Source organism: Chrysochloris asiatica, unplaced genomic scaffold (assembly GCF_000296735.1).
Source record: "Chrysochloris asiatica unplaced genomic scaffold, ChrAsi1.0 scaffold00058, whole genome shotgun sequence".
NCBI classification, from domain to species: domain Eukaryota; kingdom Metazoa; phylum Chordata; class Mammalia; order Afrosoricida; family Chrysochloridae; genus Chrysochloris; species Chrysochloris asiatica.
The window spans coordinates 17,610,937-17,622,311 of record NW_006408576.1 but is presented as its reverse complement, the minus strand read 5'-3'; the positions used below and the strand labels follow the sequence as shown (position 1 = coordinate 17,622,311).

The following is an 11,375-nucleotide window of genomic DNA, read 5'->3' as shown; positions in this document are numbered from 1 at the left end:
CTTTAGCTTCTCTACGCTGGAGAGCAAGTAGAGAGCAAGACCTTTTCCTTCATTCTTGTCTTCTTAATGAGTTTTTGCTCTCTTCATGTATGATGTTCTTGATGTCATCCCACAACTCTTCTGGTCTTCGGTCTTTAGTGTTTAATGCATCATGTATAGTCAGTCAATAAAACATAGTAAACATCTTTTTTTTTGCATAGTCAGTCAATAAAACACAAGTAAACATCTTTCTTATATTCTCTGCTTTCAGTCAAGATCCATCTTAGAATGAGGACCTCAGAAATCATCTATTTTAATTATTCGTGGCCTGGTGCTGTAGGATAATCACTGGACTGCTAACTGCATGGTCAGAAGTTCAAACCCACCAGCTGTTTCTTGGAAATCCTCTACAGGGTCACTATGAGTCAGAACTGACTCGATGGCACTTAACAACAACAGCCTTTCAGATAAGGAAACAGGCTTAGAGAGGTAAAGGGAACTGCTCAAAGTCAGGGTCTCTAATAATACTTAGGTATCTATTTTCCCAAAGCAGAGTTCTGACACTCCAACTGTTACACAGGCATGGTTTGCATTTTACATGGGCTGTCAGTTTCTTGAGGTCTTCCTTTTCCAGTAGAGCTGGGGAGTTGGGTTGGCTACATACACTCTTCTATAGTGGAAGAGTGTCTTTGAAGCAACAATAATTTAGCAAATCTAGTGGATAATTTTACAATTTTGGGATTTATTTTCTAAGTTTACTTAATATTTTGTCAAATTACTATATGCCACATTACCTTTATAGAATACATACTACATACAATGACTGTAGTGTTTTTATGAGAGCTAAAAAGGCAGCTACTGTTATCAGAAAAGATCTAGCACCCAATACATGCAATTACACTGTTAATAGGATTAAAAAATAATTGTTACCATTATTTTTCTTCCTTTGAATTCCAGAATAATACATGATCTTCCCACTTCTTGTCCAGCTCCACTATAACATTGAAGAGAAATAAAAATTAAAAAACACTCAAAATCCAATTTGAGGACTAAGGTGTATCTGACCCAAGCCATGGTATTTTCAATAACCTCATATGCATGCAAAACTCGGACACTGAATAAGGAAGACAGTAGAAGAATTGTTGCATTTGAGTTATAGTGTTGGAGGAAAATATTCAAAGTACCATGGACTGACAAAAGAACAAACAGATCTGTGTTGGAAGAAGTACAGGCAGAGTAGTCCCTGGAAGTCAGGATGGCCAGACGTCATCTCTCATACTTCGGACATACTATCAGGAGGCATCAGTCCTTGGAGAAGGATATCATGCTTAATAAAATGGAGGGTCGGAGAAAAGGAGGAATACCCTCAATGGGATGGACTGGCACAGTGGCAGCAGAGATGGGCTCAGGCTTAGCAATGATTGTGAGGGTGGAGCAGGACCGGGCAGTGTCTTGTTCTGTTTTGCATACGGTTGCTATAAGTCAGTGCCAACTCGATGACACATAACAACAACAATTAATGCTGGGGTGAGACGGTATCTCATTTTTGCTTTGATTCACTAGGCTCTAATTCATGTGTTCCATTGGGTAATTACACTAGTTGATTGCTAACATTAAAAAAAAAAAAAAAATCAAAATCAAATCCAACAAATTTGTCCTTTTTTCTAAGTTAAACTATAACTATAGTTCCATTTGATGACAACACTCACTTAAAAATCTTGAGATGAGATTGCCACAGACTTAGAAAGATACAGAAGAACAATGTTAATATGGGAAAATATGAAAGTGACTCTTGGGAATTCAGAGTTTTGAAGTTCAAATATCGAGAGAAGTTGATATAAATTAGAGAGGACCAAAGATTAGATGAGGAGTCCTGGTGTGGTGCTGTAAGATAAGCACTGGATTTCTAACCCCAAGGTTGATGGTTCAAAGCCACTAGCTGCTCCTTAGAAACACTATACAGGGTCACTGAGTCGGAACCAACTCTATTACACTTAACAACAAAAGTTAAATGTAATTTTTCTAAATGTTAGGATTAAATTATGATATATTTAGAAATAAATTAGCAACTACAGATTTAATATTAAAAAATGAACACTTAAGTATAATTCCAAGTTGTTAGGTGACCTCAAGCCAGTTCTGACTCAGAGTGACTATATGTATAACAGAACCAAACACTGTGTGGTCTTATGTTATCCTCGCTTTATTGTTATGTTTAAGCCCATTGTTGCAACCATGGTATCAATCCATTTTGTTGAGGATTTTCCTCTTTTTTTTTTTTTTTGGACCTACTTTATCAAGTATGATGTCCTTTCCATGGATTTGTCCTTCCTGATAACATGTCCAAAATAAGGAGTACTCTGGTTGTATTTTTTTCCAAGACACATTTGTCTGTTCCTCTGATAGTGAATGTATTTTCAATATTCTTCACCAACACCATAATTAAAATGCACCAATCTTCCTTGTTCATTGTCCAGCTTTCACAGGGATATTACGTGTAAAAGAAATTGAGGAAAATCAGCTAGACAGGATGATAGCATAGAGTCTGAGAAATCCAGGGAAAAGAGTTCCAAGGTAAGGAGTTATGGTGACAAGGACTACAAATGGTTGTTTGTACTTAGTAACAGAGCTTCTATGCAAGGATGGTTTCAGGAAAAAGTTAAAAGGTATAAGTAAGTGGAAGGTGAGGAAACAGAGGAAGAGTGTACATAGCTGGCTAGGGAAAAAAGGCATGTAACTAAAAACAGAATGGAAAAAGGAATTTTAATTTTGGAATAAGAATGATTAGCATGTTTAATGTATTAGCACTGTGGCAGGAGCAATGGGCTCAAGCCTAACATGATTGTGAGGATGGTGCAGGTCCATACAGTGTTTTGTTTTGTCGTGCATAGGGTCACTGTGAGTCAGAACAAACTCGGTAGCATCTAACAACAATAAGGAGCCTTGTAGAATGGCTGGTAGTTTCAAATTGCTGAGCTTGAGGTTAGCAGCCTGACTTGTAACTACTACGCTACCAGCTCTCCTTTCTATATTAATTTTCCTAAAACACAATCCTCAATAAATACTAAAGCTGTTTTAAGATTCTTCACCGGCTCCCAATAACTAAAATGAAACGCCCAGACTCCTTTGTATGTATAGAAGGGCTTTTAAAGCTACACTCTGATTGCCTTTCGTTTCTGATCTTTTAGCTTTTTAGCCACTTAATAACCATTCTCATTTTCACACGTGCCACCTCTTCTGCCTGGGAGCGCTGAGGCCCCATAGGATAAGCATTGAACTGCAAACCACAAGCTCTGTGGTTTTAGCAGTCCAGCTGTTCCTCATAAGAAAGATCAGGTCTTCTGCTCCTTGGAGACTTTAAGCCTCAGAAACTCTATCCAGCAGGGGTGGGGAGCCTTTTTTTTTCTGCCAAAATTAAGAGCATCATTCGTGGATCATACAAAATTATTAACTTAAAAATAAGCCTCAATATTTGATCAAACATTTAATTAAATCACTCCTAAAGTGATGGCTAAGGAGCTCTGGTAGCATAGAGGAGTATGAGCTGAGCTGCGAAGCACAAGATCAGCAGTTTGAATTTACCATTTGCTCCACCTGAGTAGCTCTGCTCTGGTAGCGTAGTGGTTACGAACTGGGCTGCAAACCACAAGGTCAGCATGACATGGTATGCTTTTGTCTTCCCAATCGGTGTTAGAAATCCCTTATACAGTCTCACAGCCCTCAGTGCAGTGTCTACCTGTCTGATTATAATAGGTGTTATTTTTTTGACCTACAATGATCTTTACTTCTCACAATACTCGTTAGGAAACAGGTTTAGTGAGGACAATCTACTAAATGATAAAGTTGTTTAGGGCCATTGAGTCAATTCTGACTCAGAGAGACCCTATATAGGGTTTCCGAGGAAACACTTGGTGGGTTTGAACTACTGACCTTGTAGTTAGCAGTCCAGTGCTTATACAACAGCACCACACCAGATTGGATTCAGGCCTCCAAAGTGATGTTGTTTGCGTTAAGTGCCATTAAGTTGGTTCCGACTCATAGCAACTCTGTATAGGGTTTCTGAAGAGTGGCTGGTGGGTTTGAACTACTGACCTTGTGGTTAGCAGGCCAGTGCTTATCTTACAACACCACTACAGGACTCCCTCCAAAGTAATGGTCTCCCCTCATTCCAAACAATTTCTCCAGTACTTTTAACTCTGCAGTGTAATTCCTTCCAAAAGGATAAATTCAATTAACTTAGCACTATCTTATTTGTAAGGAGCTCCGGTAGCATAGCGGTTACGAATCGGGCTCAGCAGTTTGAAACTACCAGCTGTTCCCAGGGAGAAAGATGAGGCTTTCTGCTCCTGTAAAGATTTACAGCCTCGGAAACCCTGTGCAGGTTCGCTATGAGTCGGAACCCACTCCACAGCACATAACAACAAACAATCTTATTTGTATCCCAGTGCCTAGTGTAGTGCTTGGCAAAAGTGCTCAGTAGTTGTTGAATACATGAAGAGATGACAGGTTCGAATGAAGTAAGGGGAAACTTGCATTATGTCCTCAGCAGGTGCTCAATGAATCCTTGTTAGATGTGTAAAGAGATGGCTTTTTTAAAATGCACCCAATAATGTTGTGGCGCTGTAGGATAAGCATTGGACGGAAAGGTTGGTTTGAACTGAAACGCCAGTGGATCAAACTCACTAGCTGCTCCTCAGAAGGTTTACACAGTCAATATGAGTTGTAATCGACTCGATGACACTTAACAAAAACACCCAACTATAAACCTATGCTTGTAGATCCGAATTGCTCATTTATATTCCCACATTTACATCTCCCTTTCTAAGCAGCATTCCTGACCTGCACAGTGCTACTCTGGCAGAAAGCCATCTCCAATGAAAGAACAGCCATGCCATGGATAATCAATGGCTGAATTTTGTCTCTGCTCTGTGTGCTCTCCAACTTTCTATCCTCCTCATTCAGAATTCAGAACCTGGAAACTAATAGTAATCCTCCAAGTTATTTCCTCTTTCACATTTTGACAAATGTCAAATCCTGGAGCACCCCTCCCCCAAATACAATACAAAACAAAATCCAAAAACCTCGTATTTAGTCCTTCCTCCTGACATTGTCACAGACTTATCCTGTTATAGACACTCAACCGCAAGGTTGGTTTGAACCGAAAGGTGGGTGGTTCAAACTCACCAGCCTATCCGCGGAAATCTTACACAGGATCACTAAGAGTTGGAACCGACTCGGCACTTAACAACAGCCAACAACACTATCCTTTCTAGTCATCAGCATTAGCACCTCCCTCACAGTTTAATTTGACGTGCCAAGTCCCGGGTTTATGCTGACAACCCTTTTTAGCTTGTATCAGAGTCTAATGGCCCCAAAGAGTCCTATTGCGACGTTGTAGGATAAGCACTGAACTGCTAACCATAAGGCTGGCGGTTCAAACCCACCAGCCGGTCCTTGGAAACCCTATGAGTTTCACTATGAGTGGCAACCGACTCCACAGCACTTAACAACCTTACCAATGGCCTCAAAGGCCAACTCGAGCATAAATTCAGAGATTTAAAAAAACGTAAAATCTCATTCACGCTAACAGGCTCCTTATAACCAACCCATTCTCCAAACCCATTCAGCCTGATAGGCCTGGCCCCAAACTGCGGATCAAAGGCAGAATGTAGAGGTAAACTGGAGTGAGGCGACTGATGAGGCCAACCACTCCGGCTACCCTCCTTGCGTCTCACAGAGCCTGTGGCTTCATTCCCTCTTGCTGGTCCCTTACAGGGGTCGGATCAGCAGCTGGTCACTCTCCTCAGCAGGAATTGCAGACATCTCGGCAGTCTGAGAGAGAAGCTGAGAAGAGGATCAGGTCGCCGAAGTCTTCAATTTGTAACCATAGGCCCTGGGAACCAAGAAAGGCACTCCATCCACGAAAGACACAATTTCCGGCACTCTGGAGCCCGCGGCACTAGGCTCCTCCCTTCCACTTCCGGTTAGAGATACCAGTTTGCTAGGTTCCACCCCACCAGAGAGTCCGGAAACTTTGAGCACGCAGGCAGGACTGCGCTTGCGCGGAGTCTCTGCTAAAACAGGCGGGGAAAAGAGGGCCGAAAAAGCTGGCGCTAGAATTAGAACTGGAATATCTGCCACCCGCGCGCGATGCTGTAGCGGTCTGACTCTGATCCCAACCCAAAGCAGTTCCAGGGATGGGCTAGCGGCTGTGAGGTAAGAACCCTCGCCCCACCCAGAAATGAGCGCGCGCCCCCTGCGGGCGACTCGAGGATGCGTGACCGAGAACCGGGTCCCTGAGGGCGGCGCCGGGCGGGGTGAGGCCATCTATTGGGACAGATGGGGTGAGATTGTGAATAAAGCCTTCCTTGTCGCTTGGAGAACGATCGGGTAGGAAGAGAGGAACCCAGAGGTGCGGGTAGTGTTGAGGTCGAGGAGTGGGGACCCGTGGGGCGGGAAGGAGGACATGAGGTGTGGAGCAAATGCCCCAGTGCCCATTTTCTCTTCCCGCACTGCCGCTGCCTGGTTATGAGACTGTAGATGTTCGTATTTGTCCCATCGATAAGAACAACATGGAATGGAAGCATCTTATAGTTGCGGGGTTGTCTTCCTGTATGTTAAGATTTGCCTTTTCTTGCCCCTCGAGGGATGGCATTCATTTTGGTGCTCACTGTTATTCGTTTCCCCACCCCTTGCACCCCTATGCCCGCTACATGAGTAGTTGGCTTTGTCTTGTTTACTGTCCGTATCTCCAGCACGGAGTGGTGTCTGGAAAGAGCTTTGGAGCCAAGGCTATCTGGATTCAAAACTTGGCCGCATCGTTTCTTAGCGTGACGATCTTGGCCACGTCACTTAATGTCTTAGAGCTCTGGCTTTCTCATTTGAAAGGGGCTAAAATACTACGACCTTGCTGGTCACTAGTGAGGATTGGAGTTATATACAGCGTTCAGCAATGTTTAGGACTCGAGGCAGGTGTTCACTAAGTAAGAATTAATATTCTTCCTTCCAAGAAAAGTCTCAGGTTGGTCAAGCACGTTCTCTGCAGGTATTGGGGACAATGTTGAGATAGTTATAAGTGGGCAATGTTGTGTACTGCTCAGTCGATTCTGTCTCATAGCAGCCCCTTATATAACAGAAGACAACTGCCACATTGGGCATCTAAGGCTATGATATTTAGGGATTTCCAGGTCTTTTCTCCCTGGGAGCAATGGTGGGTTTGTACTAATGATGTTTTCATTAGCAGATAATTGCTTAACCACTGTGTCACTAGGACCCCTTTCATAAATAGATAATTGTTTTTAAGTCCTGTGTAGTTAGTTTCGTCTCATAGCTACTCTCTATAGGATTTCCGAAGAACAGCTGATGGGTTTGAACTACAGACCTTGCAGTTAACAGTCCATGCTTATCCTCAGTGCCACACCAGGTGTCCAGTAGCAGATTATAATGCTATAATGCTGGTGTACACAGAAGCTATGGAATGGATCCATTAACCCATTCTGGAGGTTCAAGGAAGATTTTCTAGAAGAGTAGCAGCCTAAAATGAATCTTGAAAAGATTGAGTAAGAGTCTAGTGAATAAAAGGTAGAAGGCATTCCAGACAGAGGGAATGGCAGGAGCAAAGCATGGAAATGTGGAACATCATGTGTACTGAGAATCACAAACAGTTTTGCAGTTCTTAGGGAGTAAAGTTTGAAATAGATTGTTATGGATGATAAGGCTGTGAAGGTAAAGAGGGTCAAGTAATGGATTATTTTGTATGTCATGGTGATAACTTAGGGAGCCATTTAAGATTTTAAACAGGTTGGTGGCATCAAATTTGTCTATTAAATAAGTCATTTTATACTGCTGTGGTAAATTTAAAGGTGGCCCTGATAGCATAGTGGTTATGCATTGGGCTGCTAACAGAAAGGTCAGTAGTTCAAATCTAAGAACCACTCCATGGAGAATGATGAGGTTTTCTGTTCCCATAAAGATTTACAGCTTCAGAAACCCTATACAGGGTCGCTAGGAGTTGGAACCTACCTACTCAATGGCACAGTAGTCTAGTTAGAACAAGGTCCCTCATACTTGATTATTTCTTTAGAGGGTTTGTGAATTTCTTGAATTCTGTGCAAAACTGTGTGCATTTTTATGCTTTGAGAATCACTCATTTTCATCAGGTATGCAGAGCCATACATAGTTATGTGGAACAATAATCTAGTAATGATGAGGACAGGGCTTGATGTGTTCCCTACTCCAACTGTAAGAGAACTGGATTAGGAAACTGTTTAGGTGGTATATTTAGTGAATCTTAGGGCTTGGTTGGATGTGGAGCCTGAAGGACAGGGAGGGGTCTGGATGACTTCCAGTTTCTAGTTTGAAATAGAGAGTACATCTGGAGGGGAAGGTGGTGAGTAGTATAGCTGTAGGCATCTTTCCATTTAATGAGCCTGTAGAACATCCAACTGATAGTATCATTGACCTTATTTTTATGCATGAATAATTTAGAGAAAAGAATGCATTGCTTCAGAACTTGCATCAAAATATGGCAGACATCAAAGGCTTTTGTTGTTGTTAAGTGCCGTCAAGTCGGTTCCGACCCATAGTGACCCTGAACAGGGTTTCCGAGGCTGTAAATCTTTACGGGAGTAGAAAGCCTCATTTTTCTCCCGCAGAGCAGCTGGTAGTTTCGAACTGCTGACCTTGAGGTTCACAGTCCGATTCGTAACCACTAGTAATTGCTTTTCCTTTTTAAGCTCCATGATTGATGAAAAGAAAGCCTTAAGGAGTTGTGAAGGCATTGTTACAGGGTTGTTGTGTGCCATTTGACTCATAGCAACCCTGGATAATCTGAAACTGTAAATCTCTCAAACCTCCAGCCCTGCGCTTACTAGCCCAACCTGTAACCTTCTATGCCACCAGGACTCCATAAATTATAGGGTGGTGGTGGTTGTTAAGTGCCGTCAAGTTCCATTTCATAGCAACACTGTATAGGGATTCCAAGGAACAGCTGGAGGGATCAAACCACCCACCTTGAGGTTAGCAGTCCAGTGCTGATCCTACAATGGCAGACCAGGACTCCATATTATAGGGTATTGTTGTTGTTAAGTGCCATTGAGTGAATTCTGACTCATAGTGACCCTGTGTAGGGTTTCCAAGGGGCATCTGGTGGGTTTAAACTGCCAACCTTGGGGTTAAGAGTCTAGTACTTATCACCACACCAGGACTCCCAAATTATAGGATTTGTGGTGTTGTTAAGTGCTGTTGAGCCAGTTCTGACCCGTAGCAATCCTATATAGGGTTTCCCAGAAGCGACTGGTGAGCTTGAACCACCGACTTTACAGTTCAAATGGCTTTGCAGTCTGGCGCATTAACCCACAGTGCCACACCAGGACTCCAGATTATAGGATAGGAGTTTTCAAATCATCCTAGGGGTTTGAGGAGGTGCTTTTGTTGTTGTTGTTAGGTGCCATTGAGTCGGTACTGACCCATAGTTACCTTTTGCACAGCAGAACAAAACACTGCCCAATCCTGGGCCAACCTCACTACTGTTGCCGTGCTTGAGTCCATCCATGCTGCCACTTAGCTAATCCATCTCATTGGGGGTCTTCCTCTTTTTCTCTGACCCTCCACCTTACCAACCATGATATCCTTCTTCAGTGACTGGTTACTCCTGACAATATAATATGTTCAAAGTATGAGAGACAAAGTTTGGCCATCCTGGCCGCCAAGGAACACTTTGGCTGCACTTCTTCCAAATTGGTTCTGTTGGTTCTTTTGGCAGCCCATGGCACTTATTCCGCTAAAAAGTGTACCAAATTTTATTTTTTAAATCATATTTTAAATTGTGATACATACAATACTTATGGAGTCCTTGTGTGGCACTGTGGGTTAATGCACTGGACTGCAAAGTCGGTTTGAACTTCAAGGTCGGTGGTTCAAGCTCACCAGTTGCTCCTGGGAAACCCTAAACAGGGTTGCTTTGGGTTGGAACTTAACAAGAACAACATGCAATGTTTATATAATGTGCTGAAATATGTTAAACCAATGTTTTAACACATTAGAGACTACTAACATCTTTATTCTTTTGGGTTATTAACCCTTTAGGGGGCAATTTTGGAGTAAGAGTTGCCTGCCTTTTCTCTTTTATTGGAAAGTGAAGATAAGGCTATCATTTGCAACAACTTACCCATAATAGTCTCTTTTTATTCTTACCCTATACAGTTAGTTCTCCTTCCATTTGGCAGAGTCATCTTTTAAAACCAGAAATCTGATCATGCATTTGACTGCTTAAAAACCTCCAGCTGTTAAACCCAAGCTTTTGTTGTGGAAACTTTGTACGGGGTCACTATGAGTTGGAACCACCACCATCAATCAGGCCACTTGTGATCTGGCCCCTGGGTATCTTTCTCCTCCTTTGTTAGTCTCCCACTTAGTCCTGTTCTAGCTGTATTTACCTTGTCCTGGTCCTGGCATCAAGCTTGTTCCCACAAGACCTTTATACTTGCTGTGCCCTCTACCCGAAATGCTTTTCCTCCCCATCTACTTATGGCTGCCCTCACTTCATTCAGTCTTCATAACTCTGATTCCTTGAGAGCGTTTTCTCCCCACTCTATCTAAAATACCCTTTCTCCAGTCATTTGTATATCACCTTAGCTTGTTTTAGTTATTCTTATAGCAATCACTGGTTCCTAATAATATGAGGATAAGTTAAAGAGCATTGCTATTAGGTTTCTAGTTCATAAATGCATGGGTTTATTCCAAACAATATAGTTTTGTGATCAGTGAATGGCTGCAGATAGGTTCTCTCAGTAATACACTTCCCTTAGTCTGACTAGAGTGCCTTCAGAAAGAGATGCAATCAGAACATTGGCTTCTGTTGGGATCTGCTGTGCCATTTTATTTTAAGCCAGAGAAGTAAGCTCAGAAAGTTATGGTGACTGTGTTTTGGAATTCCAAAGGGGTGATCTTAATATCACATGCAGGTAAAATTTTGCTAAAGATAACTAAGAAATGATTGCAGCAGTACATAAACAGGGAGTTGCCTGAAGTTCAAGCTGGATTCAGAAGAGTACATGGAATTGCTGACATCAGGTGAATCTTGGCTAAAAGCAGAAAATACCAGTAAGATGTGTACTTGTGCTTTATAATGATGCAAAGGCATTTAGCTATATTGATCATAACAAACTATGGATAACATTGTGAAGAATGGGTATTCCAGAACACTTAAATTGTGCTCATGAAGAACCTGTACGTAGACCAAGAGGCAATCCTTTGACGAGAACAAGGGGATACTGAGTAGTTTTAAATCAGGAAAGGTGTGCTCTAGGGTTGAATTCTTTCGCTATATTTATTCAGTCTGTATGCTGAACAAATAATCTAAGAAGCTGTATTATATAAAGGAAAATGTGGTATCA

At 42.1% G+C, this 11,375-nt stretch overlaps 1 protein-coding gene across 1 annotated transcript in view; it reads right to left on the bottom strand.

Annotated features, from left to right (window-relative positions):
- Positions 1-5,904, bottom strand: part of CPSF3 (cleavage and polyadenylation specific factor 3, 73kDa) — a 64,844-nt gene extending 58,940 nt beyond the window's left edge. The window contains exons 1-2 of the mRNA XM_006863983.1: positions 5,753-5,904; positions 910-973 (exon numbers count right to left, since the gene is read on the bottom strand). Coding sequence (XP_006864045.1) covers positions 910-973; positions 5,753-5,802 — 114 coding nt within the window. The 5' untranslated portion in view covers positions 5,803-5,904. The remainder of the gene's footprint in view (positions 1-909; positions 974-5,752) is intronic.
- Between the last annotated feature and the right edge of the window lie 5,471 nt (positions 5,905-11,375).